At 63.5% G+C, this 23,652-nt stretch overlaps 3 protein-coding genes across 4 annotated transcripts; 1 reads left to right on the top strand and 2 right to left on the bottom strand.

Moving 5' to 3' along the window:
- Positions 1-2,600: 2,600 nt before the first annotated feature.
- TMPRSS13 (transmembrane serine protease 13) lies at positions 2,601-10,983 on the bottom strand. The gene is made up of 13 exons (XM_040084927.1): positions 10,963-10,983; positions 6,193-6,367; positions 5,846-5,947; positions 5,055-5,177; positions 4,848-4,977; positions 4,542-4,634; positions 4,415-4,458; positions 4,012-4,171; positions 3,758-3,930; positions 3,347-3,445; positions 2,972-3,114; positions 2,719-2,871; positions 2,601-2,615 (listed from the first exon to the last, which is right to left on the bottom strand). Exons 1-13 carry the CDS (start codon positions 10,981-10,983, stop codon positions 2,601-2,603), a joined length of 1,431 nt encoding a protein of 476 aa, XP_039940861.1.
- Positions 10,984-14,109: 3,126 nt separating this feature from the next.
- Positions 14,110-18,201, top strand: IL10RA (interleukin 10 receptor subunit alpha). The gene is made up of 7 exons (XM_040084925.1): positions 14,110-14,176; positions 14,896-15,016; positions 15,106-15,284; positions 15,552-15,718; positions 16,032-16,182; positions 16,340-16,464; positions 16,586-18,201. The coding sequence occupies exons 1-7, from the start codon at positions 14,110-14,112 to the stop codon at positions 17,519-17,521; spliced, it is 1,746 nt and encodes a 581-aa protein (XP_039940859.1). The 3' UTR covers positions 17,522-18,201.
- Positions 18,182-23,354, bottom strand: SMIM35 (small integral membrane protein 35). 2 transcript variants are annotated; one of them, XM_040085065.2, is made up of 6 exons: positions 23,222-23,354; positions 22,667-22,861; positions 21,180-21,296; positions 20,841-20,874; positions 20,578-20,684; positions 18,182-20,364 (listed from the first exon to the last, which is right to left on the bottom strand). In XM_040085065.2, the coding sequence occupies exons 2-5, from the start codon at positions 22,680-22,682 to the stop codon at positions 20,579-20,581; spliced, it is 273 nt and encodes a 90-aa protein (XP_039940999.1). In that variant the 5' UTR covers positions 22,683-22,861; positions 23,222-23,354; the 3' UTR covers positions 18,182-20,364; position 20,578. The 2 variants fall into 2 exon arrangements, with proteins under 2 accessions (XP_039940999.1, XP_058279366.1); XM_058423383.1 differs by lacking the exons at positions 18,182-20,364; positions 20,578-20,684; positions 22,667-22,861; positions 23,222-23,354 and having other exon boundaries at positions 20,855-20,874; positions 21,180-21,761.
- Between the last annotated feature and the right edge of the window lie 298 nt (positions 23,355-23,652).

Here is a 23,652-nt window from a genome sequence, read left to right as displayed (position 1 = left end):
ATTTGCATCCCTTTGGGATGCTGGCCTACGATTTCCAGTGCGCTTTGGGAACAGCCCAGCCAGATGTGGGGCCATGCTCCGCACCCCTGGTCTCAGAAGATGCTCTGGAGCAGGACGCTGAGCAAGCAAAGGGCTTTACAAGAGCCACAGGTGATGGCCTGGGCTGTCCCGGGAGCTCCTCGGGGCTGGGCCGGTGCCCACCACAGCTCTGCTCCCCCAGGAGTGGAGGCAAAGCGGTGTCCAAGGGGTCTGCTTCATCTGCACAGCGTTTGGGGACAGCACGGCAGCCGTGGCCAGCCTTCACGGGAAAATAATCACTCCTAATCTGCTTAGAAAACTTCATCCCGTGGGAAAACACAGCGTACCTGCCTGTGGGCCTGGGGGGAGACACTGCTGCATGGCAGGTTTAGAAGAAATAGGTTAAATTTGTATTAGGGGCTGAAAGCATTTCTCTGCTGTGACAGACTTTAGGAAGAGCAGTAGCCCCTGAGGAGGAGAAATCCACAGCAGAGGAACAGGACCCACACGTGCTGAAATGTTACCAGGAACACAGCACCAGCAAGATCAGCTCTTGTAGGGTTCCGGTTTTTGGGTTATTCCTTCTCAAAAGATCAATTCCTCCAGTAATAAACCACTCTGAGCTGCTGTTCTGCTCTGACCTATCCACAGAAACTCCCAGATCGCCTCTGGACAAACCTGAGCTGGGTCTGTGATTTGAGGCTCACTGAATTCCCACTTCAACCAGAGCAGAACAAAACAGGGAAGTCAGGGCCTCATCTCTAACTCAAGATCAGCTGCTTCTGTTTGTGGAAAATTGTGCCGCCTTGCACACTCAGTCGCTGCAGCACGTCCAGCCTCGGTGCGCTGAGTGGAGCAGAGCCCCCCTCTCCTCCCTGGAATTCAGCAGGGCTGCCCAAGGCCCTTGTCACAGGCCGTGGAGTGCGGGCAGTCCCTGGGCCCTGCACACTCCGTTCTTCACAGGCAGCTCCTGAGTCCGTGGGAGCTTTCTGGGCTGCTGCTCTGAAAAGGGATTTGAGGTCAGGCTGACTTGGAGCCTCCCCAAAGGCACCGACTCGCTCCCTTTGTTTCAGTTCAGCTCCGGGGCAGGCACCCAGCACTGCTCCAAATCCAGGAGAAGCGAAGCAAAGCCCGGCATTCACGCACCCCTTCCCGTCAGCGGGCAGGGGGCAGCCCCAGCCCCGGGGAGAGAAGGTGCTTGCTGCACACCCAGAACCCCCCGGACCTGCTGTCCCAAAATCCCGACACAAACCACAGCTGCCCAGAACCTTCTCCAGGGGAAGTGGTCAGTGCTGGGAGCCCAGGGGATGTTCCCAGGACCTGAGCAACCTGAACCATCCCTTTTCTCCCAGCCAGAGGGTGACGGGCAGGAGGGGCCACTCCATCACAAGCCCCACGTGCCCGATCCCCAGGGCGCATCGCTGCTTCCTTTCCAGCCCGTCCCAAAGAGCCATCTCCACGTGGGGCACTACCAAAACATTTATTAGAAGAGTGCGGGGTGGCCAGGCTCCACAGGACCCCCCTGCAGCTGACCACGGGGCTGGGGAGGGGAGCAGGCAGCCTCCGCTCACCCTGGGGATCTCCTTGCGAGCACCAGCATCCACCAGGAGATGCAGGCGCTTGTTTCCTCGAGGGAGAAGTGTCCCTGCTCGGGCGTGGGCAGTGAGGACAGGCTGGCTGTGCCATCCCTGCAGGCAGGAGCAGCGCTCGGGCACCGCAGAGCTCGCAGCAGGGAGACCCGGGGCTGCCTCACTCTGGGCACTGGTTGCTCCGAGCCACACTCCAGCCTGGCCTTGGGCTGCCGCTGGCTTCTGTCACACCTCCCGCAGCCACCCCGGGGCGCAGAGCTGCCCCAAAGCCCTCCCCGGAGCAGCCTGGGAGCGGCTGCAGCCCCGGGAGGGAGCGCTGGCTCAGACCGGAGCCACGGCATGGAAAAATAAACAAACGGGCATTTGCCTCGCAGGGAGGGACACCCCGTAAAAGGCACTTCCTAAATCCCTCCGCAAACACGGGAGCAGCGGCCGCCCCTCCCAGAGGGTGGAATATCCTCTCCTCGGGGCTCCCCTTCGCCACAGAGCCGCCGGCGTGGCGCCGGAGGTGCGGGCAGCGTGGACGCGGCCGCCGCACGCTGCGCGCCCTGAGGTGGCACAGCTGTGACCTGGCAGAAGGACAGAGCTCCCTCTCCACGGGCACTGCCGGCAGCGCCGCGCAGCCGAGTATGCCAGGGCCCTGCCAGGAAGCACTCGCACGCCCTGTCCAGACAGGTCTATTTACAGGAGAGGGGCCAGGGGCACGGGGCCAGGGGGTGTCCCCCAGCCGGCACCTGGCGTGGGCTGTGTCCCCCCGGGCCTGGCCGGGTGCCGTGCCCAGCCACCACCACGTCACCCCTGGCACCGGGCGAGGGCAGGGTCGCTTTGCAGGCGCAGTTTGCAGAGTTCTGGGGCAGCCACAGGTCCCTGGCTGCAGGGGCAGTCCGGAGAGAGGCGGGGGCTTGGCTGGTGCCGTCGTGCCCTGGCAGCAGCCTGGGGCAGTGGCCCGTGCTAGCTGGGGAGGCGCAGCCCAGGCGAGTGTCCATCCTGCTCTTAGTCGTTCTCGCTCTGCGAGGGACAGAGAGACGAGCAGGGTGAGGTGTCAGGGGCTGGCCCGGGGGTGCAGCCCCTCTCCAGGGCCACCCTGCGGGGCACGGCCCTGCCACCTCACCTCCATCTTGCTGTATATCCAGCTGAGGAGCTTTGTCACGCGTGTGTACACCCCGGGCTTGTTCTTCTGGCCACATCCTGTCCCCCAGCTCGTCACCCCGGCCACGTACCAGCGGCCATCGTCCTCGCAGACCAGGGGCCCTCCGCTGTCACCCTGGCTCAGAGGGGCAGAGCCGTGAGGAGGGGGAGGCAGGAAAAGCCCCTCTGCGGGTGCCCCAAATCGGGCAGCTCTCCCCGCTGTGCCCCCAGCTCACCTGGCAGGCGTCCTTCCCTCCCTGCAGGTAGCCGGCGCACATCATGCGGGGGGTCAGGTAGCCCTCGTACACCTTGTCGCTGTTGCAGATCTTGTAGTCGATCAGCTTCACCTCTGCCTCCCGCAGCTTCGGGGACGTGTTATCTGCAAGGCAGGAAGAGCTGTGGGGCCGGGGGGGCCTCGTCATCCCCCACCGCTCCCGGCCCCTCCGCAGCCGGGGAGGAAGCGGGTGCTTCTCACAGGTCTCATTTCTGCCGAGCCTCGCAGCCGGGAGGGCAATCCCCAGAGTTATCCCTGCGGGAAAGCCCTGCCGGGCCGCAGCAGGGCTGTGCTGGGGGGCAGGAGCCGCCTGCGGGCAGCCGCAGTCCTCCCTCACCTTCATTCTCCCTCGTCTTCCCGAAGCCGGTGATGAAGCAGGACCGGCCGGTCTGGAATCGCTGGCCGTACATGGGCAGGCAGGCGGGGCGCACCTGGGCTGCAGGAGCCGGGACGGCAGCGAGGGGTGAGTCACGGGCGAGAAATGGTCACAGCCCCGCAGCCGGGGAGGGGCGTGGGGCGCAGGAAAGGCTCCTCTCTCTGCCCATCCCAGCAGGGTCTCCCCGGACCCATGTGGGGCTGGCTGCGGGTGCCAGACCCTTCCTGGCCACAGCAGAGTTGGATGCTCCAGCTGGCAGCAGCCCCACACGGCCCATGGCTCCCAGGGGACCCGAGCGGCCTCTGGGTCCTGTCCATCTCCCTGTGCCCCAAACACCACCCAGCCAAGCCCAGGTGAGCTGAGAGACCTCACCTGAGAGCGTCAGTGGCCTGGAGAGCTTCATGAGGGCGATGTCGTAGTCGTCGTGGTCGTCGCTGTAGTTGGAGTTGATGATGACCTGGGACACGGGGATGCCCTCCATGGGCTGCTTCAGGTCCGACACCCCTCCGTACACCTTCCAGTCATCCAGGATCTTCATGCTGTTCCTGGCGGGGTGAGATGGGCACAAGGGGTGAGAGCCGGGCTGCGGGGCCGGGCTCGGTGCCCGGGCTGGCGGCAGCACTCACATGAAGAAGCAGTGGGCAGCCGTGAGCACCCACTGGGCGTCGATGATGGTGCCGCCGCAGATGTGGATGGGCCCGTACTGCACGCTGACCTGCCAGGGCCATTTGTTCACAGAGGTCTCCTTCCCGCCGATGATCCGGCCAGAAATCCTCTGCCCGCAGGCTGGGGGGGGAGAGCAGGGCTGGGAGAAAGGCTCGGGGGAAGGGGAGCGTGGAGGGGGACACGCACGACACCCCCACCACCCACAGGCACCGCACTTGTTTCAGTGCCGGTCGTTTTCTGTCACCCAGAAGATTGGCTGGAAGATGTCCCATTTGCCCAAGCCTGTGCCGAGAAGGGGGGAAAGCGCTGCCAAACCTCTGAAAAGGGGGCCCACCCTCGGCTGGGGCCCAGCCAGCTCCTTACTTGTGCATCGCAGGGAGACGTACTTTCCCGTGAGACACTGGGAGCTGCAGGAGAGAGGAGGGACACCCAGCCTCAGCCCCATTCCTGCGGCACAGGGCAGGGCCGGGGCAGGAGGCGACCCTGGTACCTGTTGAGGCTCTGCTGGATGGTCTCTCGCTCATCCGCCACCGTGAGGCTCTTGCCAGGGACGTGCAGGGGGATGTACTCGGTCTGTGACGCACTGCGAGGGGAGAGTACAGGCAGTGAGGGTCCCCCCATGCGGGCACTGACCTCTTGGTCCCTGCATTATGTCCAGAGCAGCGCTGGACATGCCGCCTTCCAGCGGGAAAACACAATGCCGGGGGGAACAGCACAGCAGACCCTGCACACCCTCGGGGCAGGGGTCTGGCAGGGCCCGGCACCCGAGTAGAACAACCCATCCTCCAGGAATTACTTCTGAAATCCCAGCTGCCGGCAGGTTTTCCTGGAGAAGGACTCGTCCCAGTCACTGCTGCACACCGGCAGCCACTGGTTCTCGGTGCTGGAGTAGACGTGGAGCAAGGACTCCTCGGATGAGAAGCGCACTGTGGGACGGAGCAGGAGGGTCAGGGGTGCTCCCGGGGCTCCCCTCATCCCACCATCCCAGCTCCCGGTGCCTCACCGCAGCCCAGCTCGTCGCTCCTCTGGGAGCAGTCGACGACGCCGTCGCAGCGCACGGCGCTGTCCTTGCAGCTCTCCGCTGGTTCCTTGTACAGGATGCCAGTCTGCGACCGCCAGAACATGACTGGAAGCAGGAGAACACCACGCTGAGGCCAGGGCTGGCCACGGGTGAAGGGCTGTGACCCACCTGGGTGGGCGTCTGGAGGCGTGCCGGGCACAGGAGCATTCCCAGTCACTGGATGTGAGCGTGAGGTGTGTTTGAGCCAAGAGTGAGGAGCTGCTGGACACAGGGCTGGGGGAGGACTGGCCACCCTGAGCACCCCCTGTGCTGCCCAGCTGCTGCAAGCCCCTCTCTCTTCACCTGCAGGAGGTACATTCAGCCTGTGAGTGCTCCAAGCCCACCGGCTGGAGAGTGGCAGCTGGATGTGACCAGGATTAAAGGGATTCCCCGGTGGCTGTGCCTGTTCTGCCTACGGACCCCGATTTGTCTTGGGGAGGGCAGCTGTGGGTGCTGCTGGTGCCCTGCTGCCCAGCAGAGTAAGCCCAGCAGAAGGAGAGCGCACTGCAGCCCCAGCCCCCAGATACTGCCACCAGCCCAGGCAGCAGATCTCCGTTTCTCCTCGCCCCAGCTCCTGTCCCTCCACCAGATGTCAGGAACACTCAGGGAATGGGAAGAGCACATCCCTGTCTCTGGGCCAGGGGTTTCCCTCTGGCACGTCCCAGTGTGGGTATCCCCAGTCTCTTCTGACCCTCCAGGAGCCTGGAGCCGCCCCGGGCTGGGACCCCACTCACACAGCAGGATGAGGGCGATGAGCAGCACGATGAGGACGGAGACGCAGAAGATGAGCGCAAGCCGCCGCTGGCTCATGCAGGGAGCTCTGAACATGGAGGATCCTGGCAGCAGGGCAGAGACAGGGTCAGGGGGCAGCGGCCTCCTCAGGGCACCCAGACCCTGCTGCTCACTTCTGGGCTGTGGGGGAGCAGGGCCATGCCCACCCCAACCTGCCCTGGGGTCACTGTCCCCTCCCTTGCCCCCACGCCCCTCACACCCCAGGGAATCACCGGCCAGTGGCTGTCTGTGACATCCCTGTCTCCCTCCATCCTGAGAGGGACCCGGGCCATGGATCAGCCATCCTTACGTGAGCTCTCACAGGCTGAGCAGGGGCTCGGGGCCGGGCCGGACTCGGGGCTGTAGGGTTTGAAGCTGATGCCCAGGACGTTCTCTCGAGGTTGCGGTGGTCGGGCGCCGAAGATGCTGCTGACCTTGGAGACATGGAGGAGGCCGGGGGGGACACTGCTGGGCGAGGCAGTGGTCTGTGGGCAGAGGGGACTGTCACCAGCAGCCGCTGCTGCCCACCAGAGACCCCCAGCTGCCGCCCTGCCAGCTGTGAAGGTGAGAGCAGCACAGAGACGGAGCTGAGCCCCCCTGGCACCACAGCGAGCCTGCTCCTCACAGAACCATGAGCCTCATGGAGCCTCAGTGCTTCTCTCTGTGCCAGAACCTGAGCCATATCCCACACAGGACAGCCAAAAAACCTCCTTGTCACTGGGTTCTTTCCCCTTCAGGCAGCAGAAGATCCCAAATCCGCCACTGCCGGCCCAGCAATCAGCCGGGTATTTGGCATCGTGACATCCACGCTGTGGCCCAGTTCCACGGGGCCAGTGCCCCAATTTATGCATCTATCCTTAATTAGCCATTTGAAAAATACAGTGCAATTTCCAGCTGTCATTTAGTAATACTTAATAATCGGTGTTTTCCAAGCCCTGAAACGTCCTGCACCCTGGAATGCTGCTCTGCAGTTGTGTCACTCCTGATCCATGAATTCACAAAGGATATGTATCTGTTTCCTTCCCTTAAAATACATTCTTCCAAATGCTCCTTTGGTGACAGAAGCCAGAGCTTCTCATTTTCCTCCAGAGAGGACCTGCGAACAAATCCCCAAATAAATGCTGCTTCCTCTACCTTTTATAGGATGGATGGGGCTTGGAGCAACCTGGTCCAGTGGAAGGGGTCCCTGTCTGTGGAAGGGGGCTGGACCTGGGTGCGCTTTCAGTCCCTTTCCACCCAAACCCTTCTGGGCTTCTGTAGCGGCACTTCCGAAGGGGAACCCGGGGAGAAGTGGAGCCACCACCCTGCAGGGACCACCTGCCACCCAGAGACGGGCTCCAACACATCCCTCCGTGAGCCTGTCTCCGAATTTCGGCCCTGCACTCCTGGAGATGACCTTTCTCCATGACCAGAAATCATCCCTGTCCCTGCCGAGCCAGCGAAGAACGCTGGGGCTGGAGCGCAGCTCTGGAGCGGGCGGGACGGGGACGCGGGCACAGCAGGGGCACAGCTGCCAGCGCCCTCGCCCCTCCAGCCGGGTTTTCTGTCCCCTGGCGTTTCCTGCCGGGAACCGGGAGCCCTAATGAGCAGCTCGGGAGGCTGCCGGGACTGGTGCAGTGCGAACGCGGCTGTGCCCCGGCTCTGTGCGCTGCTGTCACTTCCTGGGCATTATCCGTGAGTCACGGCCGCGCGTCCTGCGCGGGGTCCGAGCGCGGCTCAGCGCCGGGCGGACACAGCGCGGACACAGCGCGGACACACCCGCGCTGCTCGGGCTCTGCCTGCCGAGCTCATCCCCGCCGAGCCGGCGGCCACAGCACCCCGGGCTCCGGGAGCGGCCGGGCCACCCGCCCTGGCCAGCAGCGGCGTGTGCGGGGCTACCCCCCGGCACAGACCTCCTGCCACCCCCGCGGGCCCTTGGCGCAGGCGCCGCTGATGTCCCCCGGCCACGGGGAGCCACCTCCCCACTCGCATGAGCTCCCCGGGCTCCTGCGCACGGGGAGGAGCGGAGAGAGGCACTTTCTGTTTCACTGCATCGGCCCCACTCTCACCCCTTCCCCGCCAGGCTGCAGGAACAAGCCTGGATCTGCTCCAGGTTTCCCTGTGCCCGGATTTCTCAGCAGTGCTGCAGCCCCTGCCTTCTCCCAAAGGTGCAGGGAGCCCAGGAGAGCACCTCAGTTTTCTCCCTGAGGGCTGGAGGGTGCCCCCAAGAGCCTGAGCAGTCCCAACAGCGATGGGGTTTCAGTTCTCACACTCCCACACCATGGGGCACCCCTGGGTACCCCCAGTGCCCGCTGTCCATGACAGCCAGAGCTGTGGCAGGTCCTGAGCAAAGCAGTGTGGGGATGCCAGGAGCCCTTCCTGGGAAAAGAATTTCTCCTGCCTTCTTAGAAATGAGGTTTTTGTAAATGCCCTTTTCCCCTGACATTTGTGTGCTATCTCCACACATCTGATGTGTCACATCTCGCCCTGCAGTGGCTGTAACCCTTTGCTTATCAGAGCAGCAGAACTACAGTGCTCCAAAGGAGAAACCGCTCCAGCACAGAGGGAAAACGCAGCCTGGCTTCCCCAGGGAGCCAGCGATGCTGGATGCCACAGCACTCCCACCTCCAGTGTGCAAATATATCAAATTAACACCAAAACATGCCGTAGCTCAGACCGCTCTGAGCGCTCCTCAGCAGGAAGCACATGCCCTTACTCACACCCAGGTGAAAGAACTTTCAGCGACTTATTTCCTTAAAAGTCTAAAGTCTAAATAATTTGGGGGGCCTGCCAGAGAAGGTATCAGAGCTCTTGCCACTGGTAAGCAGCAGAGAAAACAAGAGGTGGTTTTGCAGAGATGTTTCTGTAGAGGAGAGTGCGTGACCCCACTGAGCAAGCGACGGCTCCTGCCCACAAAACCTTTACTCATCCTTGGCTGGCTTTTGAGTAAAAGTCAGAGGCAGAGCCCAGCCCGGATCACACGTGTCGCTGCGGTTTGAGCCCTTTCCCCAGCAGCCTCTCTGCAAATGCTCCAGCAGCCACAGGAGCGCCCCATGCCAGAGGCAGCTGTGGGGAGAGGGGCACGGCCAGCCCCTGCCTGTGGCACGGAGGGCTTTCTTTCATGGGATGCCCAGGAGGGACACTGGGGACACTCAGGGACTCCTGGCCAGCTTTGCTCACCTTGCAGACCATGGACACTGCCTGTCTGCAACAGGAGCTCTCTGCTGAGGCCGTCAGGAGTGCAGACGCCACCCCACTCCCTGCCCCTGCCGGGCAAGGCACCCAAAGCAAGGGCAGCAGCACTGAGGTGCCTGTCCCCTCTGCGCCCTGAGCTGTCACGTGCACTGGCCCGCAGCTCCACACCCTGCTGTGGAGGGAAGGCCCCGAACCCATGGCAGCAGAGGACAATCACCAGGGGAAAGGTAATCCAGGCTGGGCTGGAGGCTCAGCATCCAGGGAAACCGGCCAGCACTCACCCGCAGTTTCGGAGTGGGAGGGGAAGCGGAAGCCAGGGAACACCTGGGTGTTGCAACCAGACACGGGGCCCAGTTGCATCCTGGAGGAGCAGAAGGACACAGGAACTCCCCAAAATCCAGAGCATCGAGACAGGAAAGAGGGAAACAGCCTGGCTTAAATAAGCTGGAAGGAGCTGCCTCAGATCCTCCTCCCCAGATGAGCTCGGCCACGCATCCTCAGCACGGCTCCAGCTGCTCACAGCCCCGTGTCCAGGCTGGGAACTCCTTCACCTGCTTGTGAAGCACCGATTGTCTGCGCAGAGCAGCTCAGCCAGCACACAACGGAGACATTGTCCTCGCCAGGGACAAAGATGTGGCCAGCCTGTGGGAGCCCCTGCTCCCTCTGGGTGACAATATCCTGCTCAAGTGCCACTGCTGAGTGGGGCCTGCCTGGGAGGGGACAGATCCCAGCAGCAGAACAGGGAGAGAGGACACTGCCCAGACCCTGATACACACAGCAAAGTGAAACCCCAAATCAGCCAGCGTCACTTTGCAAGTGCAGGTGACAGAGTATCGACTGAGCCAGCCCGATGTGGCCAGGGCCAGGTCATCACCCTATGCCACTGTGAGCAGCCTTTGGGCACGCACCCCAAAATGTTCTGGGGGCTGAGAAACCACTGCTCCCCTCACCCCACAGAGGGGCAAACAGAGGCCTGGAAAGACAAAAGGATGCTGCTGCCTTTGCAGAGCCAAGGGTGGCTCCTGCCACCCCTGATGGCCCATTTAACCCAAGTGACAAGGCCAAGGTGGCCCAGTGGGGCTGTCCAGAATTGGGCAATTGTCCCTGCATGTGACCATGCCGGTTCCTGCCCCACTGTCCCCAAGGTGCAGTGATGCCGCTCTGCTTTGGGGTCATGCAGAGCTGGCACCACTCTGCATCTCCTCAGAGCCAGCCAACAGCCAGCACGAGCTCACTGTGCCCCCTCTCCTGGCCGGCACCCCCACGCCAAGGGGCAGGCAGGGGTGTCAGGGCTGGCTCTGCCTCCCCTGGAGCTCCATCCACGCCGTCACCGCCGCCTTTGTTCCGGATGTCGCTGGCACGGCCGGCGCTGCTCAGCACGGTAATTACTCGCTGCCTCGCCCGGTGCCCAGGCGGGATGGATGTTTTCCTCATGACAGGATGCTCAGCAGAGCCCCACATCCAGGGCTGAGCAGGTCCCAGTCAGCCCAGCCGTGAAAGGGCGCAGGGAAAACTGCTTGGAGAGCAGGCGAGGGGAGCAGCGGGGCTGTGCCCACCAGCGCAGAGCTGCTGCCAAGTGCCCGAGGGATCAGGAACGTGCCAAGCACCACCAGACCCCTCTGACAACACCGACTGGTCCCCTCAGTTCACAGCTCCAGCGTGGCAAAGCGACCGAGAGCCTCGACACCTCTGCCAGCACAGGGCAGGCACCGGGGATGATGCTGGCTGCCCTCCCTCCGTGCTCCAAGGGCTGCCGGAGGCAGCAGCTCCTCAGGCAGCTCCCCCGGCTCCTTCTCCCTCCGGCCGCTGTGAAGGAACACCCCGGAGAGCAGGAGGGAGAGACCTCTCCCTCCACCAAGCCCCGAGGGGAGCGGGTCCATCGAGCCCCGGAGCCGCCCGCACTTACCGGGGAGGTTTTGCCGTCCATGGGCCGGGATCGCGGCTGGGCTGGGCTCAGAGCTGCGGCACGGCCATGCCAGCAGCGCGGTGCCGAGCAGAGCCAGCTCCGCGGGGCCGGGGCAGGAGGTGTTTGGCGAGCGGGCTCGTACGTCAGTGCCAGCGCCGGGAGCAAACCTGTCGGACCTGCCGCCCGGCTCCAGCGCCGCCGGTTTCCCAACTGCTCCGGGCGCAGCCTTCAAAACACCTGCCCCGTGCCGGCCGGCCCGGGGATGCGGGGCAGGGCCAGCGGGGCCCTGGGGATCTGCGAGCGGGTGACACCCGGCCCCAGGGAACGGCAGCGTCCCTGGGGATCCGCTGCTCTCCTGGCTGCCTGCACACCCAATCCCCCTTCCTCCCCTCTGTGCCCCCCACTCACTCAGCCGCACCTCTCCTGCCCTGCAGAGGAGGGGATGCACAGCTCTGCTCAGCCCCAGGAGAACCTCGCTGGTGTAACCCAGAAGCCAAGAATTCCCTGTTCCAAAGGAAATTAAATGCATTTCCCCTCTAGTTTCTCCAGAGGCCTTTTTATTCCTTTGCTGATGGAGCTGTGCCTCTTCCAGGAGCTGCCAGCAGCCTCCTGCCTCCCCTGCAGGCAGAACCTGGGGGATGCTCTGCTGAACCAAGAACTCGGGTAGGAACAGGTGAAAATATGCAGATTACAGGAGAAAGGCCAAGCTTCATCCTGCGCTTTCTGATAGCCAGACCCATGACCCTCGGTGCCACGCACTTCTCCTGGCATTATTCACAGTGGAAGTCCCTTATTCACCCAGCTCCCCACCCACACCTGCTCATCAGAAGGGCAGGAGACAGGCAGGGACATCCCAGCTTGGAGGAGCCCTGTGGAAAACCCCTCCCTTTTGAGGCTGGATCCCTCTGAGCCCCCAGCTCACTGAGGGGTTCTGAGCCAGCCCTCACTGCACAGCGCATTCCTCTCTAGTTTTCACAGGCAGGAGCGGGTTTGGGGGTGTTTTGTGTGTTCTTTGTGCCTCTGCAGGCTGTGCCTGCTGAGTGCCAGGGGTGGCCAAGCACTGAGCTTGACAGCCCTGAGCCAGCTGTGCCCCCTCCAGATGCTGCGCCCACTTCCGAAAGGGATTCTCGAAAACAGCTCCAGGAATTGTTCATTGCTTGCTGCAGAGCCACCTACAGAGAGCAGGTTCCAGAGAACAGCGTGTGTGGCTCGACCCCAGCAGCCCGATGGTAAATGTCAGCCTGCACACAGCTCCCAGGTGAAATCCTCACCTTTCCTGCTGGTAGCGCTGCTGTGAGCCCTCCCTGCGCCCTCCCTGCCCTCCCAGCTATTACAGAGGGGCTAAAACACACAGCCAGAGCCGGCTCCACCAGCCCAGGAGAGCCGCTCCAAGCCCCAGGCAGGAGGGAATTGGGATGAGGATCACTGTGCTCCGCTCTGTCCTGCGGTGGGGCAGTGCAGAGCCAGCCCTCGGGCCCCATCCCTGCCCTGCTCCGTGCAGGAGCACCTGTCTGAGCCTGCTGTCACGCTGGGAAAGCTTCCCGAGGGACAGCAGGGAGCGAAACGCACAGACCCAGCTGCTCCTGGGCTGGGATCTCTGCGGCGTGTCCACAGGGAGGCATTTCAGGGCCAGCCACATCACCCCCAGCTCACGCTGTGCCCTCACCAGCCTCTCCCGTGGCACCGGCCGTGCCCTCCGTGCAGGGCTCAGGTGCCAGCCCGAGTCCCCCTCTCCATCCAAGCATTCTGCAGAACTCTCGTTCCTCCTCAGCCTCTTTCGCTTTCCTCTAAACTGCCAACCACTTCTCCCAAGCCTCTGAACCGCGTCACCCGCAGGGACAGCCCCACCGTGGCTTTTCCACAGAACTCCCACTTCCCTGGCTTTTGGTCCCGTTGCTTTTAATTGTCATTACCTTACACAAAGCACAGCCTGTGGCTTTGTGTGGGACTGGCTGTGCTTCATCTCAGGACTCCTCAGCTCAGCGGCTGCCAGATCTGACTCAGGGGCTGAGAGCAGAGCAGCAGGACATCACCTGGGCTGCCCTGGATGGGGACAAACCCAGGGCAGGGAGGGGATCTGCTGCTGGTGCTCTGGCCAGGCTGCGAGCTTGTGGAAGCCCTTGGCCTTCATCAGGAAGGATAAGACAGGGAAAAGAGGAGAAATCTCCCACTGCAAGCCTCTAAGATGGTCCTCCAAAGAGGAGCCTGCATGTCTGTGCCCACCATGATGCTTTCTGAGTCTGTCCAGAGCACTTTTGGTTTCTCTTGCTCTTTTTATCTGTGTCCTTTCCACTAATTCCCCAGTGGGGAATTCCACTTTTTGGGGGAAAATCACTCTCCATCACATGAGGGCCCCAGGAAAGCCCTCAAGCAAGCTCCGGGGCAAAGCAGAGCGCTCACACACAGTCTGCTGGCTGGTGATTCAGCTCCCAGCATCACCAGACAGGCAGGACATCGCCGTGGGGCCAGACCCCCCAGCCACGGGATCACGGACATTCCTGGGGGGCTACCAGAGCCCTGGGGGCAGTGGCAGCCCTGTGTCACACCGAATTTCCAGTGTCACCCCTGTGTGAGGGACACAGGATGGCCCAGAGGCTGTCACTCAGCCCCAGAAATGGAGAAGGGGGAATTGCAGGCTGAGGCAGGAGGCTGAGCCCAAAGGAAGGGAAAGCCAGAACCCTCTCCTGCGGCTCCAGGGCTGGTTAGAACCTGGCTGGATTCAGCTGCTGGCAGCGCAGGACGCGGCGCTGTGCTCGGGAAAACCCCCGTGACGGGTCACCCTCGGTGCTAACACTCACCTGTGCTGTGCTTTTAACACCTCATTTCACAGCAAAGCAGCCAAAGGCAAAGACATCGCTTACTCGTACTCGCCTTTCTCAGCACGGCCCGGCTTTGCTCAGAAAAGCTCCCAGAATTATTCCTTCCGAGCTCTGTCGGAAAAGCCCAGCCCAGGCTGGGGGTGAGTGGGTGGACAACGAAGAGAAGTGGAAGTGGCTGCTCAGTGACTTTCCTGCGCTGTTCGAACGCCTCCCAGACGTCACTGAGCCAGCCCCCGGGGGAAAAACGAGCGCTCAGCTCCCGCCGGGGCACAGCCCGGCCCCGCGCTCGCCCCGCTGCCACGGAGGATGCCGAGAGGATGCTGAGAGGATGCTGGCCCCCTCTGCCACCGCCCTGGCGCTGTGCCTGGCGCTGCTCCTTGCCCGCCTGACACACGGTGAGTCTCCCGTGCCGCTTTTCACCTCCCCGCTGGCTGGGGCTGAGCCTCACGGCCCCGGGTGGGTTCCTCGGGATGGGGGACGAGGTTGGAGCCGCAGCCTGGACAGCTCTGCTGTGTGCTCAGCCCTCAGATCAGCGCTTTGGGGCAGGGCAGGGCCGGGGCTCCCGGCACACCACCTTTCGCTGCTGGTTGGGAGCCGAGGGGCTCAGCCAGGGGCACCAGCCTCGCTCGTCCCCGCTGGGACACAGTGCCGGGCTGGGTGACTCCAGCAGGCAGCAGCTGCCGGGGAAACCGGCAGGCGAAAGGCGGCAGATGCTGCCCGCGGGGCTTTTCTGCCGGGTGACAACGCCGAGATCAGGCAGGAGGTGTGAAAAAGTCTGGTTTCACCCAGGCAGCAGATGAGCAAAACAGGAAAGCCGAGTCCAAACAGAGCTGGTGGCGAATGGCAGGGGATGGGGGGATGCAAATACAGCTCCTTTCTTGGGGCAGGAAAGCACCGAGACGCCTCAGCTGGGCTGTCACTAAAGAAAGAGGAAGGAGAAGAGGGGGCTGAGGAAATCCTGGAAAGAGAAATCCGGGCAGAGGCTTGCCCACTGCGGGTGGTCAGCGCTGTTATCTCGCCCATCACGGGGTGATGCTGCAGCGGGATGTCCTGAGGCTCCCTGGGGCTGCGGGACAGGGCTGTGCACCCCCCTGAGCTCCCCTGTGCCCCGCAGGTGAGGGGCTGCCGAGCCCCCGGGCCGTGCGCTTCGCCGCGGAGCTGGCGCGGCACCTGCTGAGGTGGGAGCCGGGGCACGGCTGCCCCAGCGACGCCCGCTACGACGTGGAGTACAAAGTGTGAGTAACAGAGAGCGGGAACACGGGGTCCTGCCCTGCCCAGGGGCCGATTCCAGCTCTCTGCTCACCCCTGGTGCTTCTCCCCACAGCTATGGCTCAAGTACCCCCTGGACAGCCATCCCAGAGTGCGGGAAGACCTCGGAGCTCTCCTGTGACCTCACCTACTACACCCTGGGCGCGGAGCAGCGCTACTATGCGCGGGTCAGGGCCGTGTCCGGGCACCACAAGTCCCCCTGGCAAAGGACCGGCTCCTTCTCCCCACAGGAAGGTGGGTTGGGCTCTGCCTCCACCCTCTGCTGGGGTTGGCGGGGTCAGGGTGCCAAACTGCTGCGGAAGAACGGCGGGATGAATGAGAGCAGGGATGTTTCCTTCCATCCAGGGATGCTCACGTTCCCAGAGGCCAGGGGGGCTGCGCAGAGGGACGGGACAGCCCGAGGGTGGGTGGGACAGTCACACCTCTGTCCGGGGCTGCGAAAGCTGAGAGCTGTGAACAGGAAACAGCCCTGACCTGCTGTTGTGTCTGGTTTGCTTCCAGCTGGCCTGCGCCTGGCGGGCCAGAGCCTCTCCGTGAGGGGCAACTCCATCCAGGTGCGGCTGCAGCTGCTGCTGCGCTGCGGGAACATCACCCTGCCGGACAGTGACTTCCAGAGGAAAATGAGCCGGTACCACGTGTACGTCAGGAGGACGCGGGACAACCACACGGTGAGAGGAGTCTGCTGTTCTCGAGCTGTCCCCACCTGTCCCACACGGCGCTGCTCAAGGGGGAAAAGGGATTGCTAAAGCACGGCCTTCTGTAGGAGTAAACGCTGAGCTTTCTCACAGCCACAGCAGCACAGAGAGGTTTCTCTGCGTGTTTTATAGCAGAGTTTTCCGGCTTTTGTGGGGAGTTTGGATCTAGCTGCTGCCATCAGTACCACAGCACACCCTGGGGACTTACCCCAGGGGACAGTGGATGAGGAGGGAGGAGAGCAGGAGCTGGGGGCTCTCAGGTGCCAGCCCGTGTTGTTTGTTGCAGCTCACAGTGGTGGAGAGGAGCCCGGAGTTCACCATCAGGGAGCTGTTCTGGGTGACAGAGTACTGCCTGAGCGTGGAGCCCAGCCTGGCGCACAGGCCCGTCCCCACCACGCGCACCGACGAGCAGTGCGTCACCACCGGCCACAGGGACAGTGAGTGGGGCCCAGGGGAGGGGGAATCACGGGATGCAAACCCCCCCAGCCTCCCGGCCCTGGGAGCGTGGGGGTCCAGGCCGGGGCACCCTCTGGGTGCTGCGTGCACTGAGGAATCCCCCCGTCCCTCCTCACCTGGTCCCGTCCTCTCTTGCAGGGAGCGCAGAGCTTCTCCCGGCCATCCTCGGCTCCTCCATCATCACGCTGCTGTTGCTGGGCCTCCTGGGGGCTCTGCTGGCCTGTACCTACATCAGGAAACCTGTGAGGACACCGTCTGTCCTGGTAAGGCGGGGACAGTGCCACATCACCCTTTGGGGCTGGAGAAAGGCTGCAGGCTTGGGGAGGGCTGGGGGAGGCAGGCACCAACCAGCACAGCTCACTCCCCTCTTCCTCTCCCTCCCAGAAGTCCTTCATGAAGCAGAGCTCGCTCTGGGTGGAGCACGAGCCCCCGTCCTCGGGCAGCCTGGATGCAGGCCCCATGCAGCAGCTCGTCCTGTGCCAGAAGGAGCCCCAGCTGGACAGCAGCCCTGATGGCAGCACCGGCACTGCCCCTCCGCCCCTGCAGCAGGGCTGGAAGCTCCCAGCATGGCCCAAGGACCAGCAGTGCCTGCTGGGGCCCACGGCGAGCAGGGACAGCAGCGGCACCAGCACCGACAGCGGCATCTGCCTGCACATCCCCTCCTCCTCCTCCTCCCTGAGCGGCTCCGCGGGCCCCGAGCCGCAGGGCTACAGGCAGCAGCTGCCCACGGCTGAGGACAGTGGGGTGGGCTTGGGGAGCCCCTGCCCTGCTCCTGGCTGCTCCTCTGGCAGCGGGAATGCCAGCCCAGGGGAGCCCGGGCTCTCCCCGGCCGTCAGCCGGGAAGATGTGGAGTTCCGGGGCTACCTGCAGCAGTCCAAGGGCACCGTGGGGCCAGAGCAGGCCCCGGGCAGGGGAGTGCCCCTCTCGGGCTGTGCAGGGTGCGTGCAGGGCGTGGGCAGCACCGACACAGTGCTGGACACGGAGTGCTCCGGGCCGCCTGTGTCCAAAGGGTATTTGAAGCAGTCCTCTCCCGAGCATCCCCTCACACAGGACCTCGCTCCCTGGGGAGCCCCTGCCTGGGACTTCTCCGGCCAGGTGGGGCCCCAAGCCCCCACTCTGCTGAGCTGGGCAGCTCCGGGCTCTCCGCTGACCTCCAAAGCCAGCCCTGATCTGAGAAATCCCTTTGACCCGAACATCTTCAGCAACACTGCCTTCCTGGGGACGCTGCCGCTCGTCTCCAGCCTCAGCTCCGGCTGGATCACGCCTCCCATCAAGCCCCTGGGCCAGCTCAGCGGGGACAGCAAGGACAGCCGCCTGTGACCCGTCCCCTGGGGGCCACCAGCCCTGCACTTGACCCAACTACCTCGTCTGCCACTGGATAAGCTACCCCCGACCCTGAATGTTCACGGTGCCAGGCCCAGCCGTGGCCCAGGAGCACCAGCTCAGCCCCTGGTGGGGCTGCTTGGGCCCCAGTCCTGCTGTGGGCAGCCCCCAGCGCATCCCTCCGGCCGCTCCAGCTAACGGGAGACAGGCTTGGACCACCAAGGACACGCTCCAGGGCACCTCTGCCTTTCCTGCCCTCCTCAGCAGCCCGGCACGGGGTGCAGGGCCACCCTCGGGGCCTGGGGCAGCCTGTGCTTCCACTTCCCCCTTTCCTGGGCCAGCTGGGCTCCTCCTGCTGATGCCCACGCTCGTGATGCCGCCCCAACCTTTCACAACAGAGTCCGAGAGCAGACGTCAGCCTGACATCAGCACCCTGCTGCTGGCAGCACGGGGCTGCTGCCCTGCCTGACCTCACGCCCATGGACCGAGAGACTTTCCTGACCCTACAGAGACCCTTCAGCATCCAGCCCTGCTGGGAGAGCCCCGGGACAGGGTATGGGATGCACCTAGGAGCCCAGCACGAGCCAGCGTGGGCAGTCCTACCCACACTATGGTCTGTGTTCCGCCGCTGTTGGACGCAGGCGTTATTTATTGCATTCATTTGTAAATACAGAAAGGACGTGTTGTTATTTATTCGGTCCATTTGTGTGTTCATCCTTTCCCAAGGCCAGGCTGAGCGTTCTGTTTCCAGATTTGGACGTTCCTCGTCAGCAAGAGGCAACGTGCCTTTGCGTCACGTGGGGAAGAGCATTTCCTCATCACAGCTGGGAGAAGGGGGAACCAAGGCAGCTCTCCGAGAGCTCCTCACGCACCTGACTTCCTGGGTGGTTGTCCCTGGTGGATTTGTGGGGGCAATCACCAGAGGAGCAGCAGGGAAAAGGAGCAGGGCTGCTCCCAGTGATTCCACAGGGATGCACATCCCGTGGATGGAAGGACAGGGGCAGAAACAGTCAGACCCGGGGGTGGAGGAAAGACAACAACCAGGGCTCTGCTCAGCAACGTGGTGCTCAGCCATAGGTTGGGCTCGATGATCTCAGAGGTCTTTTCCAAACCAACACATTCTGTGATGCTGTGAGCGGCTGTCATCAGAATGGAAACAGGATGAGACCGAACAGCTCATCCTGGGTCACCTTCCAGGCCACGGGGAAGTTTTTCCAAAAGTCACTCCATTCCCAGGAACCTTCACGGTGGGAAGTAAAACTGCTGGCAGGAACCCTTCTTGGGGAATGTGCTTCTCAGGTGAAGGGGTTTTGGTTTTGTTTTCAGCTTTTCCAGCGCAGGCAGGAGGACGGGGCTGGCCCTTGCTGTGTTTCCTTCTCCTGCATCTCACCTGGCACCGCTCACTCTGAGACCCATCCCTGCATCCCACAGGGATGTGGGGGGCACTGGGAGCCTCCTCCTGCCCCTCCACCGGCCCCATCTCTTCTGCCTCTGCATATTTCGGGGGGGAGAGCTTTTTTCTTTCTTTTTTATTTTTTTCAGCTTCCTCTGGAAAACAGAGTCATCAAAAGCGTGGGGTTTTTTGTTTTTCTTTTAAACGCCGCTGACGTCAGGCCCCGTGGCCGGATCCTGCGTCTGCAGGGCTCTGCTGGATCCTGCTCACCACGAGCGGGCTCCCAGGCCCCAGGAAATGCTGTTTCCCCCTCTCCACGGGCAGTCAGAGATCTCCTTTCAGCCAGCAGACAGCCCCAGACCACGGGGTTTAGCTTTGATAACCGAGAGCGGAGATGGTCCCTGTGACTCCCTGGAAATCCCACTCTGTCCTCACTGGTTTCCCTACACACAGGTGTAGGTGACTCTCATGGCTTTTCCTTCATTTTTCTTCTGAGAAAAACCTGCACTCGAATGGTCCCAAGGCCCCCCGTGCCTCGCCAGCCCCCCTGGCCGAGCAGGGCCCCTCTCCATGGCCACAGAATCTCCCCGGGGCTGCTCCCGGCCTCCAGGCACTTCCACAGCCACTAAAAAACCAGGAGGGACTCCACCGGGGCTTTCTGAGGTGTTTCCTTGCACCGGCAGTGCGGAGAACCAACTTCCACGTCGGTGCAGATATTGGATGGAGAAGGAGGAGGAAGCCTGGGACAGATTTCCCATTTCCTCACAGCGTTTTCCGCAGCTGCACAAATCCAGACACCCAGTTCTGGGGCTCCCGGCCCTCCTCCTCAGCTGGTTCCCTAAGGAACAGTCTGGCGCCAGGTCTCTGGGTGTACAGGGGGCTGGGAGGTCTCTGAGCCGTTTTCTCCAGGATCAGTGCTGAGGAATCCTGGGATAAGGGATAATCCTGCATCCTTTTCCTCCATCCCAAGCAAGGGGAGGCTGCAGCAGTGCTGGCCCAGGCACCTCCCGTGCACCTGTGGCTGCAGCTGGAGGAGATGCCCAGGGAATCTGTGGAGTTTCCCTCTCTGGGGACATTCCAAACCCACCTGGGTGCCTTCCTGTGTCACCTGCTCCGGGTGACCTTGGGCAGGGGGTGGGGGTTGGACCAGGTGGTCTCCAGAGGTCCCTTCCAACCCCAACGATTCTGCGATTCTGTGAAGATTTTTTAGCAACAGAAACTGCGCTGTTGCCATTTCAGTTGAAGTCCAGCACATTCAGGGGCTGTTTCTTGCAGAAGTGAAAAGGGAGGAATTCCCCCCGGCCGGTTTTGGTTGCTTTTTCTGTTGGTGTTGGGCTGTGAGTGAGAGGCAGCGAGAGGAAGAGCGCCCGGGCTCCAACCACATCCCTCTGTCCCTGGCCACACGTCCTGTCCCAGGGACAGCGGGGAAGGAAACGCAAACCAGAGCCTGTGCGGGGAGAAACCAAAACCAGAGCTCAGGAAAAGCCTCTAAAACCCCACAGCCACGGGCAGGACCTTTGCTGGAAAAACCTTGGGACTGTCCTGAGGAAAGCTGGAATGCCCAGGGGCTACAAGGCAGCACGGAGGCTTTGGGGCACAGCAGCGGGGGGCGACGGGGGGACAAGGGGATGTCCTTGCTGCCCACCTGCCCTGCTCTCACCTCACGGCCCCTGGCTGTGGAAGGGCTCGTAGCCGCTGCCCGAGGTGCCCAGCGAGCCGCTGATGCTGAACGGTGGCACCAGCTCCAGTGCCACCGACCCCAACCCGCTGCAGGGAGAGCAGAGAGGTCACCGAGCCGCCTGTCCCCCTCCAGCCCCCGCCAGAGCCAACAGCAGAACTGGGTGGATTTGGGACTGGGGAGCGGGGTGTGACATGCCGGCACTGCACTAAGGGTGCCCCTGGTCCCCTCAGGGCATCACTCACCGCGAGTGGTAGAGGTTGAAGACAAAGTCAGGCCCTTGGGGAGGCAGGAGGAAGAGGAGGGAGAGCTGTCAGAGGCGTGTGCTGCCATGAACCCGCCTTTGCTTTGCCGTGAGTCTGCGTGGCAGGCTGGGGACAGGCAGGACAGGCAGCAGGACAGCACCAGGACATCGCTCTGCATCTCCCTCCTCAGCTCAGAGTGCCCCCAGCTTGGCCCAGAGCCCCCCTGCACCCCCCATCTCCGTGTTCCCCACACGCCAGTCCCTGCAGCCCCGCGCTCTGAGCCCCTCCTGCCCTGTCCCCTGTCCCCTGCCCTGTCCTCTGTCCCCTGCCCGTACTCACGGCGCCGGGAGTGGCCCCTCCGGTACCACCGGAGGAAGCTGTAGCCAAAACTCGCCAGGATCAGCAGGGCCAGCCCGATGCCCAAGACCACCCCGATCACCTTGATGGGCTCCTGTCCTGGAAAGCAGAGGGAGGAGGGGGCTCTGCAGACAGAAACCTCTGGGAGCTTGGGGACTCTGCAGGGGACAGGACACCCCGGAGCCGGGGTACAACCCTGCAGCCTGGGCTGTCCCCACGGCGGGCAGGGACTGCACCCGGCAGGGCTGCCACCACTGCGGCACGGGGATTTTTGCTGCCCCCGAAGCCCCGTGACGGGCACCGCCGCTGTCCCCAGGTGAGCTGGCAGGTGGCACGGTCACTGGGAAGGGAGGTGGCCACCCCGACCGTGCTGTATCGCCACTCCTGGCCTCGCTCACGCCCTCCTGGGGTGATGCTCCTTTCCTGGCGGCGCTGGAGCCATTTCTGGGCTGGCAGTTCCCTCTAGAGGATGCTTTTGTCAGGACGAGCAGCCGCTCCTCCAGGCGGGGACGGGGACACGGACGGGGCCGTGCGGGACCTCTGCGGGCTCCGCACCGCTCCATGCTCCCCTCCGTCCGGCTGGGTCCGGCAAAAACCAGCACCGACCGATGCTCCCGGAACTGTGGGGACACCAGGGTGCCCGGCACAGCCGCTGAGCGCCGATTCCTGCGCTGACAGCCCTGCCGGGGCTGTGCCAGGGGGGGCACGGGGAGTTTGGGCACTGCCCCGCAGCGCGGCCGGGGGAGGGCACCGGGACGGGATCCACTGCTGCACCGGCAGCCAGGAGACAGCGGAACGGGATGACCTAAGAGCAGCTAAATTTAGGCAGATGCCAGCGGAGTGAGAACACTTCCCCTGTGGTCACGGTGTTTACACAGTGCGCAAGGTCCCGCACGCCCCAGCACCGGCTCCGCCTGATGGGATGCGCCAAGAGCCGGGGGCCGCGGAGCATCGGCCGCAGCTCGCCGAGGGGCAGGAGCTGCCCCGCCCCTTCCTTTCCCTTCCCCGGGGTCCTCCTGGCAGGACACGGCGGTGACCGATGTTTCTGCTGGGACAGGGGCGAGCCGGAGCCCCGGAGCGCGGTGTGGGCGAGGTCAAGGAGCTGCAGCAGCCGTGAGTCACGGCAGGAGCTGCGGGGCAGGAGGAACGTGGTGCAACCGCCTCCCTGAATCAGCCGGCTGCCGAAACTGCCCCGTCCCCACGCCCACTGCCCGTGGGAGGCTGACGGCGTCGGCGTCGTGCCCAGGCCCTGCCCCGTGCCCCGTGTGGGATTCATCCCTGCCCCGGCACCCTGGGGAGCAAAGATCCCCACATCCCAGATCCCAGGGGATGGCTCTGAGCAGCGCTGCTCGGGCAGAGCCACGCCAGCCCCAGCTCGTGGGCAGAGGGGGAAAAGGTCACCAAAGCACTGCCTGTGCCGTGAACATCTCACCCGTGCCCCAGTGTCGGGGGAAAGGCCGCCCACTCACCTGGCCGGGGGTCCATGTCCCGGTGTGGTGCCGCAGGAGCTGCTCCGGGTTATCCCGGGCTGGAGGCTGCTGCTCTGTGCCCTGTCTGTGCTGGAGCCTGGCACGTCCTGCCTGTCCCCTCGTGTCCCGGTGACACAGCTGCCTCACCGCAGCGAGGCTGGGCACCGGTCCTGGCCCACCGGTCCGACTGGTTTGCTTCCCAAGGGAGAAAGCAGAGGAGCTGCAGCAGGCACGACAGGCGGCACATCGCCGTGCCCAGCCCGCCTGCGTGGGCAGCTCTGCCCTCCCGCTGCTGGAAGAGGCTCAGCTGGGAGTACTGGGAGCCAGAGGGGCAGGGACACCCTGGGCACAGGAGCGTCCAGCTGTGGCAAGGTGCCCGAGTGGCCGTGTCATCCGATCGCCGATTCCCAGCAAAGACCAGCAGCCAGAAGGTGGCAGAGGCCCACGCAGAGCCCAGGCTTGGGGCTTCAGGCGGGACCCCAGGGGGCAGGGAAGGCCAGGGGTGACCTTCACCAGCTGCCCCCAGTCAGACACATCCCCAAACGATGCACTTACAGCTCTGTTTGACCACCTTCTCCAAGCCCCAAACCGGAGCGTCGCTTGGGAATCAACTCCTGCTTGTAGAGAGAGGGAAAACCACCTCCTGTGGCTGCAGGGAAAAAAGACAAACCCTGAACGGTTGGAAACCGGGCATCCAGGGGCAAAATCCCTCCCTGCTTCGTGCTGCTTTGCCAGGCACAGCCCCCGACCCTGCCGTGCCCCGCGTCAGTGGCAGCGGGCGGCCGGGGCGGGAGCCGAGCCCTGAGCAGCCCTGCCCAGGGTGGGCACCTGGTGCCAAGAGCAGGGGCGATGCCTGGGGCCTGCAGGGGTGCAGAGCCGGCAGGACACTGAGGGGACAACGGGAATTGCAGCCCCCAGTGCTGGACAGCAGGGAGGACGGCAATGGGGGTGTGTCCGTGTGCCCCGGGGAGGCTGGTGGTCACTCA

The sequence above is a fragment of the Hirundo rustica genome, chromosome 23 (assembly GCF_015227805.2).
Source record: "Hirundo rustica isolate bHirRus1 chromosome 23, bHirRus1.pri.v3, whole genome shotgun sequence".
NCBI classification, from domain to species: Eukaryota; Metazoa; Chordata; class Aves; order Passeriformes; family Hirundinidae; genus Hirundo; species Hirundo rustica.
The sequence above is the reverse complement of the archived record's forward strand: the minus strand, read 5'-3'. Positions and strand labels throughout refer to the sequence as shown.